At 32.5% G+C, this 27,541-nt stretch overlaps 1 protein-coding gene across 2 annotated transcripts in view; it reads left to right on the top strand.

Annotated features, from left to right (window-relative positions):
* LOC138701006 (putative tricarboxylate transport protein, mitochondrial) overlaps window positions 1-26,791 on the top strand; it is a 65,958-nt gene extending 39,167 nt beyond the window's left edge. Inside the window, exons 6-7 of one of the 2 annotated variants that reach the window (XR_011332420.1) lie at window positions 1,936-10,380; window positions 10,424-26,791. Coding sequence is in view for 1 of the 2 variants with exons in the window: in XM_069827486.1 (XP_069683587.1) it covers window positions 1,936-2,044 (109 nt within the window). In the remaining variant the exon portion in view is untranslated. Of the gene's footprint in view, window positions 1-1,935 lie in introns of both variants that reach the window. The other variant, XM_069827486.1, reaches the window with a different exon arrangement.
* The last annotated feature ends 750 nt before the right edge of the window (window positions 26,792-27,541 follow it).

Genomic DNA, 27,541 nt, shown 5'->3' with positions numbered 1-27,541 from the left:
GTTAACTGTCATTATTATCGTTTCTGTCAACTGTCATTATCATCTCTGTCAACCATCATCATCATTGTTGCTGTTAACTGTCATTATTATCGTTGCTATCAACTGTCATTGTCATCTCTGTCAACCATCATCATCATCATTGTTGCTGTTAACCGTCATTATTATCGTTGCTGTCAACTGTCATTGTCATCTCTGTCAACCATCATCATCATTGTTGCTGTTAACTGTCATTATTATCGTTGCTGTCAACTGTCATTATTATCTCTGTCAACCATCATCATCATTGTTGCTGTTAACTGTCATTATTATCGTTGCTATCAACTGTCATTGTCATCTCTGTCAACCATCATCATCATTGTTGCTGTTAACTGTCATTATTATCGTTGCTGTCAACTGTCATTATTATCTCTGTCAACCATCATCATCATTGTTGCTGTTAACTGTCATTATTATCGTTGCAATCAACTGTCATTGTCATCTCTGTCAACCATCATCATCATTGTTGCTGTTAACCGTCATTATTATCGTTGCTGTCAACTGTCATTGTCATCTCTGTCAACCATCATCATCATTGTTGCTGTTAACTGTCATTATTATCGTTGCTGTCAACTGTCATTATTATCTCTGTCAACCATCATCATCATTGTTGCTGTTAACTGTCATTATTATCGTTGCTGTCAACTGTCATTATTATCGTTGCTGTCAACTGTCATTATCATCTCTGTCAACCATCATCATTGTTGCTGTTAACTGTCATTATTATCGTTGCTGTCAACTGTCATTATCATCTCTGTCAATCATCATCATCATTGTTACTGTTAACTGTCATTATTATCGTTGCTATCAACTGTCATTGTCATCTCTGTCAACCATCATCATCATTGTTGCTGTTAACTGTCATTATTATCGTTGCTGTCAACTGTCATTATCATCTCTGTCAACCATCATCATCATTGTTGCTGTTAACTGTCATTATCATCGTTGCTGTCAACTGTCATTATCATCTCTGTCAACCATCATCATCATTGTTGCTGTTAACTGTCATTATTATCGTTGCTGTCAACTGTCATTGTCATCTCTGTCAACTGTCATTATCATCGCTGTCAACATCATCATTGTTGCGGTCAATCATCACCATTGTTGTTATCATCCATCATCATTGTTGCTGTCAACCTCATCATTGTTGTTATCATCTATTGTCATCATTGTAGCTATCATTCATCAACATTGTTGCTATCACCCATCATTATTATTGTTGTCGCTGTCAATCATGATCATGATCATCATTATCATCATCACTGCTGCTGTCAGCAACCATCATCATTGTCGCTGTCAACCATCATCATCATTGTTGCTGTCACCCATCATTATTATTGTTGTCGCTGTCAATCTTGATCATAATCATCATTATCATCATCACTGCTGCTGTCAGCAACCATCATCATTGTTGCTGTCAACCATCATCATGATCGTTATAATCATGTCACTGTCAATTACTTTCAATAATCATAGTCATTGTCAGTATCATCATCATCATCATCATCATCACTGCTGCTATGAAGTATAATCACTGTCATCATCACATATTATTGACATCATTATCATCATTATTTCTAGTAAGTGTCCTATGTGGAATTGTGTAATGATTTTTATAACTTAAATGCATTGTTCTATTTATTCAATTTGTAAATTGTTGGCATATAAAGTAAATATACACTTGTGACTGTTTCGCAGAAACAGAATTAATTGAATTCATGAAGGCAATTGTATATTTCAGGTAACAGTAGGAAAAAATGCCTGAAATCACATATTTTTTCTCTCAATTAGCGCACATGTGACATGTAGAATCACATTTTTTACAGACCTGTAATAGATTGAAATCCTTAATCATGTAACTGCAGCCTTTATTTAAAGTGTGTTAATGCTTGATTTCAGATTTTACAAGGGCACAGTCCCACGACTGAGTCGGGTGTGCTTGGACGTTGCCATCACATTCATGATCTACGATGCTTTTATGTCTGCGTTCAACAAGATCTGGCCTTGAAGGCCGGCAACACATATCAGCACCCTGCCGTACTGTAGTATGCTAGCTTTAGAAAGTGTGTGTGATTATGTACGTGCACAGTAGGCTGTGCCACTGTGCAGCACAACAAATTCAGTGCCGGTAACCCAGGCTTGATTCATAGGGTCGTCTGTTATTTATTTCCCTTTTCTAATGTATCATGTAGATTGTGTCGAGTCTGTGCGCCCATTTCTCTTGCCCATAACGCAAAAAACACAGACAGTAATCTGCTTGTCTTCCGTGTGAATCATGGCAAATTAGTAAGAGTTGTATTTATCCTACCTTATCTACACTTGCTCCTTCCATCAATCCTTCAGAAATCTCATTTATCCTTCATTCTTGAGACTTCGTTAATTTTATATCTCTAAATGAGTTACTTAAAAACAAAATAGTTTTGTTGACACTAGCACTAAGTATTACAAGAAATAAATAGGATACCGGTGAAAGGAAGAGACTAGCTTATTTTCAATTATGACTAGGATTTAGTATTGGTGTCCTTTTGATATTCGGTAAATTTTATAGTTTGAAGTTTTAAAATGATAATGATTGTGAAAATGTTTTTATGGTTGTTTAAGGGGAGGCAGAGGTGAAATTTTCGAACAAAACTGAAGTAAAAATGAAAATTTGGTTTTTTCCATTTTTATTATCTTTATTTTGATATTCCGATGTTAGTTTTTGATTTTGTGCCCTTAAAAGTATGAAATTAAAACCAAGATAACTGTATTACTATATTATTCCCATAATAAACTAATACTTATCATTATTTATATACCTTCTCTGAACATATAAATAAAAAGAAATATTGAAAATTTCTTACAATATGGTGCATGGAGCATTTTATATCAAACGATATAAAGTTTTATAAAATTATTAATATTTACAGAACTATTGTACTTAGAAAGTTGAAACTTGGTATGTCCATTACTAATAACATACTTAGTATCCATGATCAATTTCAAACAAATCGGATAAATTTGGTGGATTTTGAAATATTCACCTCTGCCTCCCGTTAAGTATTGTAGGGCCGTATTCATAGACATTTTTAGCGCGGGCTTTCGGTGGATTATCAGCATTTTTCGTATTCATAAACCAGTGTTAGCTATAGGATATGATTTGAATTCTGTACTAGTAACCAGTGGATAGCCGGGGCTAGCTTAATACGCTCGTAGCGCGTGCTGCGAAATGTTTATGAATACCACACCTAGGGATTTGAAAAGCTGGGCTGAACATAGACTTTGTCAGAGTGGAATTAAAATTTTTCTTTAAAAAAACTGCGGTTATCTTCTGGTTGCGTGTTTTGAATGAAACTGAAAATTTTGTTGTACATAAAAACATGCTAATTTATCGAGAAGTTTTAAATAACCGAAAAGAAACTTCTGATATACCATTTATACAAGAACCAAAGTGATTATCCTTTGTTATTGTGCAAGATTATTTATAACCGTAATTTTCAAGACTCAAATCAGATTCATTTTCATCATTTTGTTGCGTTGAGAGTTGTTGAAATCGAAAGAAGACATGCTAATCCACCTGAGTATAGAACATCGTTTTCAAGAGGCCACAGAACTGCAGAAATTATGATTCTTGAAACTGGAAAACTTGTATAAATCAAATCTCATATTCTTACATACAGTTACATAATTAAAAAAACCAATCCATGTTGCTGAAGATTGCTATTTTTGTTATCTTGCGAGTTAGTTCCTTACAGATTTGAAGTTTGATGTTTCAGTCCCAGCTGAATATGATGGATTTTTAAGGACAGTACAAATTCTTAGCATGACTATTTTCTACAGGAAAAGAAAGCCAGAAGTTTTTTTTTAAATTTACAACACACGAAAGAATTGTCCCTGAATGAGATTCCTTTAATAAAAATTACTGGACACTTTTTGCTTACTTAAAAAATTAATCTATGCTAGCCATCATTCTTGCCTATTGTTAAATCATTAGACATAGTGAATACCATTTTTCAGGTGTTCTAGTCCCGGAAACTGTAATTTGACACTAAAGTACATAAAGGTGGCCATGTCTGGAGAGACTGTAAATCGCGATATTTTTTATGTGGATTTAAAAGAGGGGAGATAATTCTAATAACATAATAGCAGTCAAATTAAAATGCTTTTTTTGCCATATTTTTATTTAATAATCTAATAGATTTTAATTAACTGTGTCTGATGCTTTATAAAATTGTTCTGTGATGTCGAAGTGCCTTATGGGCCCCTTTGAGTTTGTTTTACTGCAAATTTCTTAATCTTTACATTTGCATACATTATTACTTTACATGAAAAGCTAATGTATTTTCTTGACAATAAGTACTCTTGTCATTGTTTTCGTAACAAGGCGTTCTTTCGCAATGTATTTAACTGAGGATAGTTGCATAATGTGTTTATTTCATGACATTGATTTATTTTTATTTACTCAGTTATCACACACTGATACAATATTTAATAGAATGTGGAGTGGAAAATTTTTCATATTGCTTCTAATACTTCGTCAGTTAAAAATGAAAAGTATTAATTTAACTTACAGCAAATATTGACTTAGTTATTCTCGAATTAATTTAAGATACGTTTTATAGCTAAAACATGACATAGTTATTAATAATAATAATAATAATAATAATAATAATAATAATAATAATAATAATAATAATAATAATAATAATAATCCTCATCATTATCCTTTTACGTATTAGTCCTTGAAAAATTGTTATGGTCTGAATGAAATACTGATTTTCTCAAGCCACCTCTTCCTTGGACGACCCAATTATTTATAATAATTAACCCTGTTGCAAGTTGTCTGCTGAAAGCGTCCATATTTTGAACAAGGGTCTTCCAATTAAGATGCAACTTTTAACAGATGGATAATGAAAAGAGAGATTACTCACTTAAATACTGGACAACTGTATATTTTGTTTTGTACTAACAAATATGAGTAAAGAAAGCTTGTGGCATTGTAGGGGCCAATCTCCTTATTGGTTGAATGGTATGAATGCTATTATCGATATGTATTGTTGTTATAATCGACATAAAATATGTTGCCAACTTCTAAATTAACAGTCAGTTTTATATTGTTGACTTGTAGGCTACTTCAAAATGGAAATAACGGCAGTAATAGCAAAATATATTTTCCCTGGACCAAAAATATAATACAAAGTGACTAAAATCACATCAGTAGTAACAAACTGTTTAAATTTTTTTTAAATTTGGTAGCATTTAATGCTTATCGAATATCGAATGCTAAAAACGCTAATCGAACCATTACTTCTGCTGACCTTTTTTTGCATATAATGTGTGATGGGTGGTCCGTATAATGCATCTGATCCCAAGACAAGAAAATATTGAATTTATCTGTTAACAATTCTGATAAGGTTTCATCGAGGAAGTTCCTGGAATTATGACCGATTGTCCAGAAATTTATTCACACAATTATCAACATCATAACAATAGTGCTCTCCAACTAAACTTCTGTGCAAAAGTAAGTTTAAAGATTAAATTTGTAATGCTCTGATGTAACATTCATTTCGACCTTAAGAAATATTTAAAAGAGTTAATTAACTTTGGTTGTAATAGTAACATGGGTGACATTTTATTTCTTATTTTTAATACACGACTGCATTCATTTGTTGACAAAACAAAAGAACAGTATCAAATGTCAACAACAGACATGGCCTACATCGTTTATAATGCCATGAGAATTAAACTCTCTCTGTGATGATGCCTCACAGATATATAGAAATAAGTGCCAGAAGTTCCCATTCAGAATTGAACATGGAGTAGTACAAATTTTAGATAGTCTTTTGTGGCCACTTAAGTTTTATTGCAAATCTAATATGATAGAAATGTATGTATCTAATGCTTACTCACTTCACTTTACGTGATTCTGGTTATATGATAGAAATGTATATCCATGGCCGACTTGATGTGCTCGCTTCGCTTCTCCTTTACCGGCTTTGACGATTCATTTCGATCCCTGTGTTAAAGCTGTAATCGAGAAAATATGAAATTCCCGCCAGATGGCACTGACTCCCAAGGTCGTTTGTAGTTTACATTTCAGGGAAGAAGATTATTCTAATAATGGGAAATTTAGACTATTAAAACCAAATGCTGTGCCAACAATATTCCCTCATTATCCTAGGTATAAGTGACATATCAGAAGACCATGACGAACAGTTACTAAAACTGATCTCCCTCCACCCAAGAAACGCAAATCTTTTAGTAATATTGGTTTTTCACTATTTGAACAAGATGTTCCGAGTGGCTAGCATCAGTTAATGATATTCCCTTCTTGCCAGTTGAAAATGACCATAAAGCGATGCAAACAGACGTTGTCAACTTTGTGGAGCTAAAAAGAAATATTAACATATTGCATGTGAAAATTACACAACTTAATCAGGTGTTACAAGAGAAGCAAGATGATCTAACAAAAACAACCGAAAAACTCCAACTAATTGAAAGAGATCCGTCACATAAAGAACAAGAAAATATATGGAAAGAGGCCGATGAAGAGAGTATTCATCAAAATTGATTCTAGATCAGCTGCTTAATCATTGAAAGAGAATACCAAACAAGAATATATTAGAAAATTTGTGTTCAGAAATTGCCGTTACTGTGTAGATGCCCTCTCTTGCAATGCCAATTTGTGATGAAGATGGCCAAAATGGACTTGCTAATATCATTACTGTGAAATTTGTTTGGCCGCTTCTAGATAACATTGCAGCAGCTTTAACTGAAAAGCTTCCTTCGAAGAATGCGGCTTATAATCCACTGAGTCGCAAAATCTTGAAACTATGATTCTTGAATCTGCAATATCAAGTGGAATGTATCAGTGCAGTGAGTGAAATTATAAAACTCAGTACAAGTTATGGTAAATAATTACCCAAGTGATTACTTTGAAACATCGCAGTTTAGCCTAGGGGTTCTACTCAGCGAATGAACTACAAAATTACGCCTCTGTCATCATGTTACTTAAACTGAACAGGTTACTATGTGGTACTTTCCCTGCTTTTAAACTCACGCTTTTACCATAATTAACAGAACTAAACATAATTATACTTACTATTTTCTTATTTATTATTCATAAGTGTTATTATTACTCTTTAACCATTTATTTTAATTCATATTGAGTATTTCTTCTGTGGACACCAGAGTTTGGCAGACAGCGCCTTGTGGTGGAATTGAGAAATTATCCAGTTTCAAGAAAATATTACTATTGTCAAGGCCGTATACAAAAAAGCGAAGGGAACATCAAGTCGGCCATGATACATGACTGCATTCATTTGTTGACAAAACAAAAGAACAGTACCAAATGTCAACAACAGACATGACCTACATCGTTTATCATGCTGTGAGAATTAAACTCTCTCTGTGATGATGACCTTATATAGAAAGAAGTGCCAGAAGTTCCCATTCAGAATTAAACATGGAGTAGTATAAATTTTAGATAGTCTTTTGTGGCCACTTTATTCAAATCTAATGTGATAGAAATGTATGTATCTAATGCTTGTCCACTTCACTTTACGTGATTCTGGTTATATGATAGAAATGTATATCATATTAGACTAACAAAGACCATGTTTATAAATATTTTGCGTTTAATTGGGCATTTATAGTTGTGTTGTTGTGGAAGATGTACGACATTGTTAGGCTTGGAATTTTCATTTCTTTTTTCTTTTTAATTTCATTTATTGTATTCCATAGATCTTACATTAGCAATGAAGCTTTAAGATGTGGAACAAGTTAAAATTTTACAAGATTACAATTACAATTTTTACAATTTTTTTTACAATTTCAATTTCAATTTTTTACAATTTTTTTGGCGAGATGTAGTGAGATAAGGTTAAAGGCTAATGGAGCAATAACTAGCAGCCTCTTAAGTGTCTCTTGAGCAATTTATTTTCTTCTGCATAAGTATCACTAATTGAATGACTGTTGCACTTGATACATAATTACTAATTTGTCAGATTTTGAACACCCTTAAATCTGCGAAACTAATAAGGACTTAAAAGAATCAGACGCGATGAATGCTGGCAAGACATCAGATAAAGATTTTTGTTTGTGTTTTGAGTTATTATTTATGTACCTACTTCTAAGCCACTGCACTGATCTCACCTCGCATATTGGCACATGGGGAAGACCTGGTTCATATCTTTCTCACCTGCTTGTTGTAATGCACTGTATCTTGTTGTGTTGCATTGTGGGTAGGATTGCACTGGTCTCTGGGTAGTAGGAAGCCTTTGAGGTTTACACCAGCTGCATATTTTTTTAATGTTAGAACTTTAATGAACTGAAGTAATTGAACAGCTGTGTGTAAATGACTGAAAAAGTTGAGAGAGAAAAAATGGGGATTATGAAAAAAAAAATGTGGAAGTAATTTACATCTTTTATATTTTTTTACCATTTTGAAACAATTTAAATACAACTTCAGACATCCAGCTTCTACATTCCTGCTTACTAATTAACACGTTCTTTAATATTGGAGCTTTGAAAATATTGCACAAACTTGGTGACTGCTAATGTGGAGGTTTTGGTTTAATTTTTGATGTGCATTCCATGGTTCTTGTAATGTTAATTGTTAATTACAGTTGATTTTTGTTATTTATATTGGGCTTTGGTGTGTAAATGTGGTACTGTCGCCTGTAAGCCATTGGGAATGAGCAGTAAGACAACATACAATCCTCAGAAGTTCCTATAGCCCTCTGAAAATACAATTGAGACTTAAATTCATTTGTTTATGTAACAGTTAATGTAAACTATTCAATTGGTATACGCAGGACTAAAATATTTTGATTACTGCATCAATACAATAACAATTGAACAATATTGGTCGTATCACAATCTAGTATACTGGGTGTTCAGTTCAAAGTGTGTCATGGCTCGCTGTATGCCGTCATATGGCTAGTCGAGGAGCCTAGAGAATTCAATCTTCCTACACTTCCGCAGAGGTGTATAACCTATGTGTCAGAGAAGTTGCCTAGCAAGTACGGCGTTCATTCTGAAGAGTACTTACTGATATGTACGGTAACGCCAGTAGTGGCGGGAATGTGAACCGTTTCGAAACATGTACTGAGGTGGGTTTTTTTCTTACTGTCGGGATATGGGGAGAGGGTTAAGACAATTACTTACGTATTTGTTGACATTAACTTAGACGGTCAACATGGACACGGAGCATTTGATTTGTATTGTGGAATGTTGCCGTACGCAACCGATGATAACAAATACCCTGCGTACGACTTGGCTGCACAAAACACAGTTCGAAAGAGGTTATGGTAGCACACAGACAGTACAGACTGCCATCTGTTGCTACGACGTTCAAGTTATACCGTACACGTTCTCAAGTTCAGATTGAACGCCTTGATTAATAAGCAACTTTTCTGACATAAAAGCTGAAACTCGCTTCAAATCGCTGACTCACAACAGTGACGTCATGACACACTTTGAAATGAACACCCAGTATACAGTCACGAAGCTCAATACGTAGTAAATATGCATCCATTGATAGTTGCTAACCACTAGGATCGCTAATATTGCCTCATTACAGACAATGCAAAATAGTACCAGCACAGTCTATTGTTCCTAGCATCCTCACAACTCAAGCTTCGTGACTGTGTGTAGTACTGTCATAAAAGGAGTTACAGAACCTTTTAGGAATTGTGTATTGATGAAATTGAGTGACAATACTGAAATGTTTTCTTGGTGGAATTTTAAGCAAGGATGGTAGTTTTAAAACTGTAGGTATATACACTAAAATGTGAAATATGTGGTACAATTCATTCCTCAATATTTTTTTTGTTTTATTGCACTTCATAGATGTCCATAAGTTCTGGAATTTATCTGCTACATGTATTAACAGAAGCAGTATGTTTCTTGACATATTTTCCTAGATCTGGTGCGAGTTTCAGTCTATAGTCCTGAGTGTGACATCAGTGGCAGCACAAGCATTTTTAATTCGGGGACATTCAAGTGTGCAATCTTCCTTTCGTGCTCTGAACTGTTCACATTGTTAAGACACTAAATTATTAAGAGTCAAAACAAATTTTTCTAATGTTACATCACTACTGATTTGCTTACAGTTATTCATTTTCGTTTGTATACCTGTTAGATGACTAAATAAATTTAAAATTTAATGATAGTTGGATAAAGAAACTGTGTAAAAATTATTAAGGGATAATTGTGAGGTAAATATAACAGTAGATTAAAGCTGTATAGTAAATTATGTTAAACATGTTTCAAAACTCGTTTTAGCCGCACTTTCAATATTTGTGTGGATTGATAGAGTTGGGAGGCAGTAGAAAAGAGGTTATGGCTTCACTTTTGTCAGATGTTAGTTCACTGATGCCTCCTGCTGGTGTTGTACAGTATGCAGGTAGAAATAATTATGAATTCTAAAAACGAATGACGTAACAGTTCTGAAATGTTTGTTGTCTGCATGAGAGGATATTGTTCACAAAATGTCAGATTTCTTTCTCTACTGTAAGCTGAAAGTTTAGAGAAAAATTTATCATTCTAGAGATGAATAAATTTTCTATTTTTACATTTATGTGAAGGAAAAGTAAAAGTTCTGTTCTGTAGGTATTAAAGGGCACTAAATAATGTTCTTTGGAATGTGATTAAGTTTCTGGAAGATAACATAGGTAATATCTGATATTGCGTTTTTAATAGCCCTAATAAAATGTAAATTTGTTGGATGTTAAAGAAAAAGACTATTCTGTAATATTGTGCATTTCAAAACATTTTTAACATGACTTCGTTGCATATGAACACATTTCACAATCTCGTGTATAATATTCATGCAAAATAATTATTTTACTGATAACAATCTAACCTCTTTTGTTCGATAATTTTACTGCTTTTTATGAGTTATAATGCAAGAGAAGTCTTCTTTCTCAATATCCAAGATATTTCAGATGGTTTTTGGTATTTTTATGAATACTTGATAATTTTCACTATCTACAACCAATGATTTATTATTCTCTAGTTAGTAATATGCAGAATTCTATATTTTTTTATATCTTGATGGCCACTTCAGATCAGAATGGTAAACTTATAAGATGATTGTTAGCTGTGTTCTTATTTTATCACATGATGTTATTTTACATTTTCCTGAAAAAGAAAATCAGTTCTGAAGAATTGTTTACTTCTACTTAAGACATTGTTTACTGATAGGGTTGTCAACCCTCCCGTATTTTCTGGGATCTCCATATTTGCCCCTAATTTTTAACGGTCTCCCGGCTCCTGTATTATTCTTCTCTTCGAGCATTTTTCTCCTTTATTTTTGCATAATGTAAAAATTGTTATTCTAAGCATTTTATTTTGCCGTGATTGATGAGGTTTGTTCAAAAGATACATTACAATATGCAGTCTTTATAGAACATAATGCTTACCAGAAATGGGTTTTAGTGCTCACACGTTTAAAATCAAACCATGTTAATGTTATAAATTTAGAAAAACTGGTTAGTTTTGTTTAAGCACATCAAGTAATAATGCTCATACAAAAAGGATGTTTCACCTCATGAACAATTGGACAGATGTTCGGAACAGCATCACATATCTAATCAAATCAGAGTTGAAAACTGCAGTTGATTTCAATTATTACGTGAGACAAAATCTGTATCAAAATACTGTTAATTTAAGCCTAGCTGCCGAAGTGAAGAATAAAGTTGGCTCTTAGTAACTGAACTGAATAATTTGTCTATTTTCTATGTGAAATTTTGTCGATTCCTTATCTTCCCGTATTTTCTTAAAAAAAGTTGGCAACCCTATTTACTGTTACACGTGTGTATATGCTCTTGAATTTTCTAAGCACAACTAATGGAATTAAATTAAAAAAAAATATTGTATGTATATGCAAGTAAGAAGTTCAAAATATTATGCCATTTATCCCAGAGTTATGGACACAGTGCAATATAATTTATATATTTGTTTAAGAATCTTTTATAAATAAATTTTGTTGCATATGAGTATATGTTAGAATCATACCATTTTTGTGTTATTTTTATTGTTTTAAATAAAAACATAAGCATTTGAATTTAAGAAATATTCCAAAGCTACTTCTGATGCTCGTAATAAGAGTGTATTTACTGTGGTTTCAGAATAGTTTTTAGTCATTTTTTGTTTGTTTATATGGTGTATGAATTGAATTTGCATTTCATGCAGTCTCTCTTGATAGGAGAACTCTTGACTCTCTTGTAAAGGCAACACAAGCACGAACTTGGTATAATTTTTGGTGAAAGACTATTAACTTGTTGATTTTGTGTAAGTTATTATTTAAAACTGACTGGGGAACATGTTATATTGAGTTAAAGGTCTATGTGGAAGATGGACTACATCAGACTGAACTGTTATTCATTACAGACTTGTTTTAATTTATTGAGGACCTGTATTAGATTCAAATGGGTTTGTAATAAACAGAGGCAAGAGTTATTGTTGTTGGTGAATAATGAGAAAGGTTTTTTTTATTTAAAAGGGAAGGTTTTTTAAATGTAATTGTACACTTTATTTTAGAATTAGCTTATTTTTGAGCTAGATTATAATTTTTAATGACTATTACACTTTCACTACGTCATACTACTTTTGACCAATAAAATGGTACAAAAGGATGTCTTTAATCCAATCATGGTTGCTTATTGCACAGTTTTATCGCTTCCCTAGCATTTGTTTGTTTTTATCACTACCCTAGCGTTTGTTTCTTTGTTTGCCAACATTTCAAACTGCAAATTCTTCACGATATTATAAAACATGCTTTGCGATCGTCATTTGTTTACAGCATAGACAGTCAACTGAAAATGGCGGCCGTTCGAACATTTTGGTGAAGCTAACATTAGTGAAATAAAATTTCAGTAAGTCAATTAATATTTTATTGTATTAGAGTACTTTATTTTTTTCTAATCTTTATCGTGTAATAGTCAATTAAATCCCACTCGAGTTTTGATTTTCTCTAGATAAATCAAAATCTCTAGTGAGATTACTGTTGAAAAATGAGAAATGTATTTACGCCACTATTAACTAAGATTTATGAGTTAGTCATAGCATAAGTTTACCAGATTCTTTTCACAATTTCTGGGGACAGATATCAATATATGAAAAAACTGCCGTACCTTTAACATTTCTGTTAGTTTGTCATTCACTTATAGGCCTATTGTTTTTTCACATCTTAAAGAATTAAAATACTCATTCTATTTACATATTAAAAATGTTCATTCAACTTAACTACTACTTAAACTGCTGATATTTTCAGAAGAGTGAATTTTTCAAGCAAGTCTTCTCTGGATCCCTAATTTTGCAGCAGATTTCTGACAGGTCATGTTGAAGTTGGTTAAGGTAGCCAGCATTGCTCGAACAGTTTCTAAACTCATTCTGGGTTTTTTTTGGATCTCCACAACATTTTCGTACAAGAAAAAAAATTTTCTTCACTGAACATTATTAACCAGGAAGATGTGGAGATATTCTGATCAACTTCTGGAATTGCACATAGAAAATAATTTTCTGGGAGAAAATTTAAAAAATTTCACTCCATTTTGAGCAAAGAGTAGCATTTTTTCATGCCACTTTGTTATTTTCTCTGAAGTCACATATTTCTTCAAGCAAGAAATTTCATAAAATAAATTATTTCATCCAGATCAAGTTCATCTACATTGAATAAAAAAAATAATGGAATGTCAATTTAAATTTTTCTCTTTGCGGAGGACATCTTAGCAATATACATTCCACAGATATCTTATCTTGTGAATGAATACCAAAGGTACAGTGATATTCAACAGAATTTACATAAAAGTATTATAATTAACACTTAAAATCCAGGGCTATCTGGAGACGAATTTTGTTCAGGGACAAAAAGCAAAATTTGGGGACTGTCCCTGGGAAATGGGGATGTAATCTTATCATAACACACAGAAGGACGATAATAAAGGGGAAAAATGTTGAAATTTCAATTTGGTGATGCAGAATAGATGAAAAATGTTTTATAAACAGTGTTTCGATGTTGTTATGTTGCTATCAGATTTTTATTTAGACAACTGTCCGAAGACAGGACTGAACCTCAAAAGTGATACCAAAATGGCACCACTTATGAAGCAACTAGGGCAGGAGATAATAGGGTAGGGTGGCCAGCTCCTTTCTCCTTGCTATCAGATTAATTACAATTATAAATCTGTTGTCAGTTGTAGGTGAAATTGTTACTAATCAAAAAATTATCGTGAACATAACGGGAATATTATATAAAAACGAGATATCTTGCCTCTGGATAGTCCATCTACATATTTTGCAGTTTTAATGAATACAGACGTGGACAAATTATTAGCAACATTGAAGATTTTTTTATATATATTTTTACAAAATATGATTCTTCAATTTAGACTACAGTTGACATTTTTGCGTATTTCCAAATTATTAGCAAAATTGAAGATTTGTATTGTATATTTTTAGAAAATTTAACTTCAATTTGGACTACATTTGATATTTTTTCGTATTTACAAATTATTAGCAAAACTGAAGATTTGTATTATATATTTTTACAAAATTCGATTCTTCAATTTGGAATACAGTTGACATTTTGGATATTTCCAAATTATTAGCAAAACTGAAGATTTTTATTTTATAGTTTTACAAAATTAGACTCTTCAATTTAGACTGTAGTTGACATTTTTGCTAATTTATAAATTATTAGCAAAATTGAAGATTTTTATTATATATTTTTACAAAATTTAACTCTTTAATTTGAACTACAGTTGACATTTTGCATATTTCTGTATACTGTAATGATAGAAATATGCAAAATTGTCAACTGTACGGTAGTCGAAATTGAAAAGTCAAATTTTGTAAACAGAATTATCATAAAAATAGTCAATTTTGTTAATAATTTGTCCACGTCTGTAGTTTGACATTTATGTAGCCTAAAGGTTATTGTAACTTACGAACAGCATTTAGTAAATAAGTGGACAATAATAAAGTTTTATTCAAAATTCTTATATTTATAAAGAAATTCTGCCCATCAGTACAATAGTTTTACGTATTTGAGTTCATGTAATCATTGCCCATGTTGTGTTCATTATATGAAATGTGTAAAAGTGGTAGATATTTCATGATACAGGAAGTAAACCATTATAGAATAAAACCAGGTGTGAATACAATAAAATTATATTCTGTTACCAATAACTCTTGAATCAGTAACTTGCAGTTCATTAATTCTATGTCCAGATTACACACACAAAACTTTAATTATTTTCTGAGTTAGGTTGGTTCACCTGTTAGTAAATACATTGGAATAAGCAGAATAACCTCTCACAGTTCACTTCTATTACTGGACACTTCCAAGGAAGGTACCTAACCGTAAAGTCCTATGTAAGAGAATCTTATTCCTGGATGTGAATGCCTAGGGATAAGTTAGAATGATAATAATTTAAATAGGAGTTTGTGAAAGATGCTGATTATTGTCCAGTTATTTCTTGGTGCTCGTGCATTTTCATAAAGTCTGTTCAACGAAAGAATAAAGTGATGTAAACACATGTACGTGGTCTTGAAATCTTTGAATTGGCATTGGCTCTTTTGTTTGTTGCCATGTCAACAGATCTATAGATATTCGATGGTTTACATCATTTTGTACCAACATTCCCACTTGAATGACATTGCATTCCCCAATCAAACTGTTCCATTCATTTTGTTATCTAGATTGTTGTTTTTCTGTTTTCATTATTTTATTAAGGCTTAGAAGTTATTGTGTAGAAAGCTTTTAGGCTCAGTACAATTTATGGTTCATTTGTTTTTGTTCTGAAATTTATATTATTATATGTTTTGTCACTGTTATGTATTAGTGAAGAGTTTATATTTTGTTATTATTTGTATGATGTTTTTGAATGTAGTGTGCTTGGATTGTAGCACAAATGCTGCTCTTGTTTTGGCTGCAATATCAGACAATGAGTGCAAGTTATATTTTTATCTATTTGACGAATAAAAGTATGGTTATTGCATAGTAACCTGTGTTAAGTATGGAAATTTTGTTCTTTATATCTTAAAACTTAGTGTTTGTCTGTAAGCTTTTAATTGCAAACATCTTCATAAGTTGATTATCTAGTTACAGAATATTAATATGTTTACAACAGTATTTTATTTATGGTGAATTCCTGAAATGCTTAGCAACTGAAGGGAAGACCAAAAACAATTTAATTGGACTGGCACAGGACTGGGTGAAATGTATGTCTGGCAGTGAAGACTAGTTTTCACATGTCAGTTTGTTGAGGTATTCATAAATAATGTTCAATTCGTGCCATTAGTAATTTTTTAAGTACATTATTGTATTAAACTGCTCAAGGGATAGCTGTTAACCTTCAAGGATTCAACCCTCGATCCTTATCCTTGCGGGTATTGTGAACCAACACTGAACATTGACAAGTGTGGGGCTGTGTGTTCATGTGGTGAGCATGGTATAAGGATAATCTAGGACAAAAAACGAAACAAGGGACATAAATTCATTCCCAAGGGGAGGGAGATAAATTTTAATTTCCAGATCGTGACTCAAAACCAAAGTTCGCTTGATTTATAGCTATATAAACATTATGACTTGATCAATAATGGAGGAGTTAGTTTATTATATTGAATGTTATTTCGTATTTAAACACGATTTCCAATTATTTAGTTTCATTTATATATATTTATCCACTTTTGATACATGATGTCAGCACGTCTGGCTGCAAAACCAGGTGGCCCGGGTTCGATTCCTGGTCAGGGCAAGTTACCTGGTTGAGGTTTTTTCCGGGGTTTTCTCTCAACCCAATATGGCCAAATGCTGGGTAACTTTCGGTGCTGGACCCCGGACTCATTTCACCGTCATTATCAGCCTCATATCATTCAGACGCTAAATAACCTGAGATGTTGATACAGCGTCGTAAAATAACCTACTTAACCTACATAATGTCAAAGTTTATGACATTCATAAAAATGTCGTAATGAGATATGAAATGATACTTTACCACAATATTTGTCTCCTATTAATTTGTTTATAGTTACTTAGTTACTATAACTAATGTAAATTCATTTGTTTCAGTTATTGCATTAAAACACTGCCTCCTGGATCGCATCCTATAGCTGTGTAAATTGCCTGCGTAATCAAAGTTATTTTGCTGCTAGGTGGCAGGCAGTGCCCAAAGCTTCTATACACTCAATAGGTTATCTCGCTTTTCATTAGCCAATCAAATAGTTAGTTGGCTGATGATGCGCGAAGAGTCCATGCTGATTGGTCCTTTATTTTCAAATTGATCAGCGTACATTATAAACATGATAATAAGGGGTATAAACTAAGTGTGTACTTATCATGGAATAATATAAATACGTTGAAAGTGTTTATACCGTGTATATAAAAGCTGTACTTACACTTGTCACTGCATTATTTTTCTGTATTTCTTAACAATTCGTCTGCTCTCAGCGTCTGCCGTCTTTTTTCGTCTGCTAGTTTCCAGTCTTGAGTCGTATAAAGAACCTAGTTTTGACTGTACAATCAACAATAAAATTTCACGTGGAATGTTATGTACGAACATTGCCACATATTCTTTGGTCAGATAGTTTACTGCTGTTTGCTTTGGTTCTTTTTATAATATTCTGCCCCTTTTTAATCGTGTTCTTGCCATGAAACTCATTGTAGAATTTTTCAGTATTATTGAAACTACTTAGCCGTGCTCGTGATGGTTAAACCTTAAGAAAAAAAAGGAATAGTGTACTAAAATTTAAAGAGGGCCAAGATGGTGTTTTTTTTTTTTGTTTTAAATGTATGTTTATAAAAAATCTAACATTGATTGATTTTAATATCTCATTCTAAAGTTTGGAAAAAGGGGCATGTACCGGTAATGAAATGTCAACAACACGTTACTGCTTTGAACCATTTGAGCTTTAGTGTGCTCAGCTATCTTGTGACGTCAGAATCGCTCTCCTTTCCCCATTGATCGATCCCTTGCAAACAAGCTCGATAATAATGCAACCTATGAGAAGTTTAGAAGCCTTGGGCATTGCCCACCGCTATTAACATTATCAGTATATGCAAAGTCACTACCTGCCACCTAGCGGCTACTTGCGCATAATCGTTGATTGGACAGGCAGTTTGAACAGCCATAGGATGTGATCCAGCAGGCAATGCATTAAAAACAAAATCCTGTTGCCTCTCTTCCAAGAGAAATTGTCAAAGCTGCTAATAAAATGTAACAATTTTGGAGTAGATAGTGGAAAGTGAAATAGTAGTGACATAGTGAAATTTAATTAATAGTAAATTTTGAAATTGGATAAAACATACGCCCCACCATTTTTTTTTTTCATGTCCTTTTCGGACAGCTTCTCTTTCAGGCTTCTTGTGGATTCCAGTCCAATGCTATCTTCTTTATAGATCCTTCTCGTTTTCTCAGTGTGTGACCAATCCATTTCCATTTTGTCATTTTAATCTCAACCACAACTGGCATCTGGTTTGTGTCATTTGATATAACTTCTGGTCATCTGATGTTTATAATGCATTGTAAGGAATGGTTTATAAACGTTTGCAATAAATTACTGTTAGTTTTTGGAACTCTTCAAGTTTGTATGTATGTATTTATTCACACTGCAATGGGTATATACCTGGTGGCAGTGGTAACTAATTACACCCAATAATGACAATAATAAACTTATTAATTAAAAATACAATTCATAATAATACTAATAATTAATACTAAAAATAATTTATAATAATAATAATAATAATAATAATAATAACAGGGAACATCCTAAATTAAATGAAGCACGATCACTTAAAATAACATTTAAAGTAAATCTAATTTGTATCTTAACCCTGAGTTCGAACTAAAACCCACGAGTGTGATATGTTCATATCTGCACAAGTACCTTTCAACATTACACTCATTTCGCTGTAAACTCACTCACTGCACTGGAACTACGACACATTTCACTGATTCTATCCTGATTTCACTAACACTTCAAAAACATTTCACTGTTCAAATACTTTGCACTGCCACTATAAACTATAAAGCTTCACTGACAGGAACACGTTTCACTTACGAACACACTTCACTGACACAACACACTTCACTGACACAACATAATTCTTCACTGATACAACACTTCAATAACAAAATATCATTTACACCCTTTAAATACTGTGTATAATTAGTAAAGTCCTTAAGCCTATTTTTAAATACATTTTTGGTTGTTGGTAAAGCCTTTAGTTTCACATGCATAAAGAATAATTGATTTGACAATAGGCTAGTTTTAAAAATTCATAATTTGGTCATCGTTGGGATATTTATGTTTTTTCAAACTGGATACAGTTGAATTCCGTGCTTAAATTAACGATTCTATTTATTCTATCTTTTCTTCTGCTAATAGCAATTTTTCATTTATTCTTGCATTTACTCTCACTTCTTTTGTTTTTTTTAAATTTATATTGAGCCCTGCAGTCTTCGCTTCTTCCTTCAGTCCCCTCAACTTTCCTTTCATATTACTCATTCTTGATGACAAGAAACAAATATCATCAGCAACTGGTGAGTATTCAAAGAATGAATAAATTGTTGTTCTCTTTAGAACAGTCATCTTCATTTAACCTGCTGTCACATGAAAACAGTGCAGTTCATAATCCCACAACCATTTTTCTTTATATACATTTTCTTAGTCTCTGACTTCGACCCATTGTGCCTTTCAACCAAAAATCCTGTCAGAGTTATGAAACTGTGAGAAATAATTTGGATTTTTTTCAACTGTGTTGTGTTGAGATTTAATATCTTCCTTTCGGAAATGTACACACGAATTTGTCATGAAACTTGTATTTTTTTTCTAGGGGGAATGGTTCCTTTCTTGTTCCGTTAAAAGTACCTGTTCGTTTGTGTCATACTTCTGAGGTTTAATTTCTACATCATTGCAATTAAGTAGCAAATGCTGCAGTTTAAAATAAATGATTAACTTGCCATGTAATGATTTCTTCTTTCAAAACAAAAGACATTAAATTGTGGAAGTAAATTCTGGACAGTCTAAAGGAGAAACTTTGTAAACAAAAGTTTCATTTTAAATTTTGCAACAACTTGAGATAAACGTTAATTTCTTTTCAAGTGTAGTGTAAAAGAAAGGATATGTTTACATAGAAATGAAAATGAAAAATTTAGGGTTCATTAGACCAGAAATTATGGTACATATAATAGCCATTAATGCAATTTACTTTCATTGTGCTTATGCAACAAAGAAAAGCGACAGATTGTGATATGTATGAGGCTGAATGATCCGAGTGTAGAATGAGATGAAGATTTAGGTCGTTGGAAGTAAAAGAAGATTATGGATCCCAGCTCATCATTATTTGTCACATAGTCTTCCTTCACAGAAAGCGGCCCTGCACATAGCAAAATAAAAGCACTTCAGTGTGTAAACGTTTGTGTGTTAAAGATCTGTGGTTTAGGTGTATGTAAAATTCGCGTTGATAACCTCACAAAGTTATTGTTGAACATGTAACACAAAATGAACTGTGGTTAAATGTTAGCTGAATAAATTGTTGTGCTCAGAAGAAGAAAATGTTTTGTAATGACATGATTAGAACGAACTCTAGTGTGAACTGATGTGTGACAGAAAATATATACATAGTAATGTAATTTAAAGGGGAATTTGTATATGAAAAATCGTCAACTTTTTCTTTTGTTTTTGTTTAATTAACTGCTAATAAAATTTAATTTTCGTCTGCTGCTGAACTGCAGTTGACCCCGAGGGTCCAGAATACAAATAAATTGTGCAACAATGATATAGTTTAAACAATGAATTTAACAATTATAATAATAAATTAGATATATAAAATTTTCAGTTTCTGAAAAAAAAGAAAGAGATATACACAATATGGAATAATATAAAACATCTAGATGTTCACGAGGAAGTTCATTGTATTGCTGATGGTGGAAGCAATCGTAGGATCGATATCATAGCTATAAATAGAAATAAAGAGACAGCCGAAATAATTGATCCTACAATCAGATTTGAAATCTCAGCCACTCAACCATCTGAAGTGAATGAAGAGAAAAAGAAAATCTACGAGCCCACAATTCAGTACCTATCGGCGAAATACAACATAGAAAAAATCACAGTTACCGTTCTCTTCTTCAGAGCGAGAGGCACCATTCCGAAAGCCTTTGTAAAATGGAGGGAAAAATACAAGCTAACGAGAGATCTTCAAGATGCCATCGTCACCACCATAATAAAATTGTCTGTAGCGATATTTCGTCAGCATCTTTATGGTGTACATTCAATTTAAATTATATTTGGTTCTATTTTTTTTTTCTTATGTCTTAATCAATTTTGTCTGAAATCTGTTTATATAATTTTTCATTTTAAATTTTATTGTGAGCTATTGTGTCGCAGGGCAAACCCAAAATATTGGGTCAGACCAAAAAATTAAAAAATTAAAAATTAGGTTAACAAGAATAGTTTAAAAAATATTAATTAATTCGAAAAGTATAAATGGTGGTGAAGCATCCCTAAGAAATGTTTTATAACATCAATAATTATTATTTCTCGTGAGGAATTTACCGTGAAACATAATTTTAGGCCTAATGTTTTTTTCTGAATAAGAGTTGTAATGTGTATGTGTAAATATTGTCCTTTGCATATAAATAGATAAATGACAATGCAGTGACTTCAGGCATTCAACAGGTCTCATTAAATGTGAAAAAAAAAAAAAAAAATAGTCATTTTGTATTAACGTTTACAGAAGTCCAAAAGTACCATATTTGAGATAAAAAGTTGACATTTTTGTTTTATGTGGCAATACAGTAAGAGTAGGTTAGAGTTTTAAGTGTCTACCATCAACTATAGCAAAAATTAATTAAAATTGAGCACAAATTTTCATTTTTTTTACAACAGAGTTTGATAATCAACAGCTTTCATAACTGTTGACTAGTGACTGTGATTCCTATCTGCTTTGTAGATCATTTTGTAGATAATTTTTTAAATCATATCTCATGTTTTAGGTGTATAAAAATACAGTACTGAAACCTAGCTAAATAATAAAAGATCACGAATACACTACATCGTGGAATATGTCACTCAGTTTTGGCTAGAGTTTTGTTGATTTGAATGTTTTATTTTTGTTACAGTTTATAAATGGGAAATATGGATTTATGATGAAGGGCATGCAGTATATTTTCTCTTCGTATGAAGTGAAATTCCGGAATTAGTCCCAGCCCACAACAAATTGTTCACTATGATTCACTCAAAGTGTATTGTAAGTGTCTATTATCACTTTAATATTGCAGAACTCGCGATTACAAATCAAATGAGTGGTCGCACAGGTCTGTAGCTGCTCTCGATGCCGAGATATTACTGAGAGAGGATGTGTGACAGTTAATTTTATAGGATAGACCAGGGTAATTGTAAACACTTTTCACTGATTTCAAATATATTTCAACATTACACAACCCTCACTAATGTTAAGCATGATAAAGAAACATTGTGTTATTTTTAGATCTTTCTTTTCTCTGAAAATGAGTTTAAAATAATAAGGTTGACTTTTTTATCTTTTAAATGCGAGTTTACATTTACCCCACCTGTTCACATTTACTCCTTTGAGAGGGACGTACTTGTAAACACCAATTTTCGCACCTATCAGACACTGAACATTTTTTGTTCTGTTTCAGAAGAAACAGCTGTACTCCTTCCAACTCCAATTTAGACCACTGGTACATTTCGTCCCTTTAACCTATGATATATGACGGATGTAGGAATTTCGTATCTCTCCTGAGCTTCACGATAACTTAGTTACCATTTTTTACATCTGTGATAATCCTATCTAATCCTCTACAGTGGGGGTCTCTTTGATTACTGAAAAGTACGAAATATAACCATAGTAAAACATGTTTACAATTACCCCAAGCAATTAAAACTATGGGGCAAATGTAAACACTTAATAATTTAATGAACTGAGGTTATGGGAGATCTCAAAACCATTGTAATAAATGTTAACTACTATACATTACTCATAAAAACAACATATTCTTAAAAAATGGCACTGTACATTTACTTATAATGCCAAAAATGAAGGTGAAGCAAAATTCTTTCTCAACTTTTTTTTGTAGACTCTTACAAAACATTTCTCCACAACTAAGCAGTTACTCCTATTTGGTGCCAAACTGTTTTGTAGGTTAGCCAACATGTTAATTTAAATATTCTCCGAATTAAAATTTTTATATTAACAGTTTTGTATTTCTCACAGCATTTGTTTACAATAATTACCCCTGCAAATCTAGTCTTTCAGGTAAAGCTCCCTGTAAAGCAGATTTGAATAATTTCAGGGGAAAAATTGTTTCGGGGCTGGGTATCGATCCCGGGACCTCTGATTGAATGTACCAGCACTCTGCCAACTGAGCTACCCGGGAACTCCACCTGACACAGTCTCAACTTTTCCCTTTATATCCACACAACTCGCATGGGCTGATGAAACGCCAGAGACCCACATCGAGTGCACACAATCTCTGTGTGACTTGGAATTGTGGTTTTCTGTTAACGTACACAGTGACGTATATATTATGCAAATCTAGTCTTTCAGGTAAAGCTCCCTGTAAAGCAGATTTGAATAATTTCGGCCCCGGAACAATTTTTCCCTTGAAATTATTCAATAATTACCCCTGTTTATAATTATCCTGGTCTACCCTATACAACTTCGGTGCCCTCATGCCTATAGCAAGGGGTGCTGGCGTCATTGAACGTGGTTATAGAAGTTACATTAGTTCACGGCCTAACTATTAATAGCTATAGAATTTGACTGTGGACCATAGTGTTATAGTAAAAATTTGAAATTCTGCTATTTTTTTTTTTTGTCTTGTTTCACCATCTATCCCAGAATGAGTGCCCGTGCTCTTTGCGGAAAAAGACGTATTCTATGTGAAAAGTGCCTGAAGAGAAGTTTCTTTTTAGCATACAGGAAAGATTGTATGTAGGCCTAATTTTTCTCTAGAATCAGGGCTATGGTTTGAAAATTAAGTTACATTTTTTCCTACCAATTTTGTTAGTTTCATGTACAAGTTCCCTTGAAAGGAAATTAATTAAAATACTTCTTTTAAATCTCTATAAACACAAGAAAATCACTACAACATTAACAATAATTGCTCCATATTTTTACCAATATAATGCCAATATGTTAATTATTTCGCTGTCTCTCTCTCTCTTGAATTTCATGTTCCAATGTTCAGTCATTGATACAGAGTTTTATAATACAAGCAGAAATCCTTGATGTTTGTGGGATTTTGAGCACACATAGAGAACTATCATCATCATTGTGCCATACCTGAGGACTTGGTTTTCAGAGCCAACTCTTAGTATCTTTACTGTTATTAGCCAGAGGGATTTCATGGAGTTGACATATTGGGACGATGATATGGTACAATTCGATTATTTATTCCTGACAGTCGCCGGCCATGTGCACCTGGGTCAGGCGAGTCCATTAAGTTACACCAAGGAATGTTCAGGTTAATCTGTTGCCTGGATCGGATGTCACACATGCGGTATAGCGTTGTGTTTCCAGTATAGTTAACCTGTACTGCTTTCCTTTGCCAACTGCTCGCCCTTATCTCTACTCTGGAACTCTCCCCACTACTCCTATTACTTCCCCTCTTTCGCGTTGCTGAGCTGTCAGGACTAAATAATCGGTTTGTACAGTAGTTTTCCGTTGCTATCTGGTAAGGATAACTGTAAATCACGGAACATTAGTGAACTTACGAGAGAAGAAATTGGAGTGTTTTGACAAAGAATGTTGCAACATTTGTCTTTGTTCACCATAAATTCCACCAGGGTTTACCGAGATTTGAACCTGATTCTTCATTATGGAAAGCTGTTGCTCTATTACGATAAATGTTTGAAAGAATTGTAGATATGTCCTTCAAATATGCAGAAATTTGATCTGAACAAATGTGACTTTTCGTTCTGAAAAGGAATTTCAAAATATTATATTTGTTCGGATCAAATATCTGCTTATTTGAAGGACAAAACTAGTATTTTGTCTCTTAAATTGACTCTCCCTAAACACGCTATGAAATGTTTCATGTAAAACTATTTTTATCTCAAAAAGGATGCAAAGCAAACAAAATTTGTAATAACCATTTTAGTTTGAAATATCTTAAAGAAATAACTCCCTGAAATTAATGACACTACCTACGGTTCTTTCAAATCAGAATGGCAAAACTATTCTGTTTTTGATTCTTTAGCACGAATGGTTTCAGGCAACAAATGTAACTCAAATGAGAAATTCCAGCTGTTAAGTGTTTACGAAACGAGATCTTTTAATTCTGGTATGGTAAAGTGACTGATAAAGCCTACAGCTGTACTCATCACATATCTCAATTCGTTTTATTTAAAAGGGACTTTGGAGTCGTACAGTTTGTTATAAAATTTTGAGTGCTTAATTGAAATTACTTCAGTGAATGTAACATTTACTTTACGTCGTCATGTGAAAATTAAAAATAATTGTGACGAAATATTGTCTTTGCGTTATTAATTTTACTGTAATTTATTTGAGAGAATTCGATATTTAGATGCACTCTGCTTACAATTAATTTTGATTTCAGCTTTCAAATACATTATTCTAATCTGTGGTGATTGACTGCGAAAATGTTGAGCCTGGTTCAAAGTTTTTAGTGATAAAGAGCTTTACATTTAGTTTTTCTGATTTGTGACATTACTAGCGATATTTTGCATACACTGTATACGTTATTAAATAGTAAAATATTGAATGTCACTTTATCTTGTTTGTTATGTCCGATAATAATCTTGTCAAAGATCAATGGATTTCTAAAAATAAACTTGGCCAGAGTACTCTAAATTACTGCAAAGGTGGACATATGTTTTGAAATGAGAGTGTAACATGAAATTCATATGAGAATAAGACAGACGTTCTTCCCATGCTGGTAGTTTGGAATAAGTAATTTGATAAAGTAGTTTTTCTTTAAGACAGAAGGGTATCATACACTTCAGATCTGAATATTTGGGGGAAGCCTCTATGTTCTTAATCAAAGTGTATGTCCAACTAAACAACTTAAAATATTTCATTCTTGTAGGGTATCTTGAAAGCCATTTTTTTCTATAATAACGTTTTCCGAAAATACTGTCTGCTTTTAATGATTACAGACACTTCATATATATAATATATATTGTGAATTGTTATGAAATGTTAAGAAACTTTTCATACTGTGCTATTTTTTACTCCATGTCTCAATTTTTGTATATTGAGAAAAAGTAACAACAGATAATTTAAAAAATAAACTGGTGAGAGTGCTGCAGTTTTTGAACTTAATATAACAAGATTTGAAAGCGATAATTGGATTGTAGAGGTGTTTCGTGACATTTTGTAAGCCACTTTGTGAAATGTAGCAGTTACAAAATGCACAATTTGTATAACATGAGTGAATGTGAGTTAGCACTGACAGATGTCTGCAAGAGATTCACATGTGTTTTTGTGCCTTTTGCATTTGTAGCTGCACATATTTCTAGATGATTGTGATTGTAGAAACAGTTTTGTTTGAATTTAATTTATTAGGATATATTGTACTGTAATATTTATTTAAAAACTTTATATGTACTACGAAATAAATTTTATGCCACCTTTCTTTTTAGTGGTGAAGTTATATTAGGCTGCATAAATACAGGATATAATTTGTAGTCTTTTGAATGTATGAAAATTGTTAAAGTATGCTGTAGCAATGTATGTTAAATCAAATATGGGAGAAATATACGTATGTGAGTACATAATAATTTTAAAGTTGTATTTTTTAAGCTTCATAAACCAACATACATTGATTGATCTGACATAAAGTACCAGTACCCCATTACATCGTAATACTGAATCAATGGTCTCGTAATATTTTTCTTTTTGGAATCAATAAAAGTAATTTGAAAGGGCACATTATAGACAGCACTACCAACAGCACAGTAGGCGTACAAAATGAAGATTTTTAATCAGTAGGTAGGTGTGTATGTCTTTATTAAATGGAATGATCGCATACACTCCCATATGCGAAATTAACCTTGTGACACAAGCAGAAAATTCATAAGCATGATGCCTGTACCTTTAGTGACACAGCATAATTAGAAGAATTAATATCAAATTAATTATGCATATGATGGTTGAAAGGATTAAATTAGACTAAATAACGTAATAATTGCATTACAGTATAAAACTGTGCATTCGAAAAATGTTTTTCTTTGATTTGAACATTCTTTCTGCCATAGCAGACTGCCTAAATGACAAAGAATACTATACAAATTTAAATATCTTGATGCAATAATGTAACAGTAACAAAGATTTAATTTCCTAATGCATGATATGAGAGAAATTATAATAGGGCTATATTCTTTTGTTTTTGTAAAGTTTTCGTCATTGTTGTCATTATTACAACATTCCTTTTCGTGCAAATTTAATACCAACTTACATTACGAATAGTAACTTTTTATCTTCATTCAGCATTTGTATTATTTTATGGTGTATATTGTTCAAGTA

The sequence above is a fragment of the Periplaneta americana genome, chromosome 6 (assembly GCF_040183065.1).
Source record: "Periplaneta americana isolate PAMFEO1 chromosome 6, P.americana_PAMFEO1_priV1, whole genome shotgun sequence".
NCBI lineage: Eukaryota > Metazoa > Arthropoda > Insecta > Blattodea > Blattidae > Periplaneta > Periplaneta americana.
The sequence above is the reverse complement of the archived record's forward strand: the minus strand, read 5'-3'. Positions and strand labels throughout refer to the sequence as shown.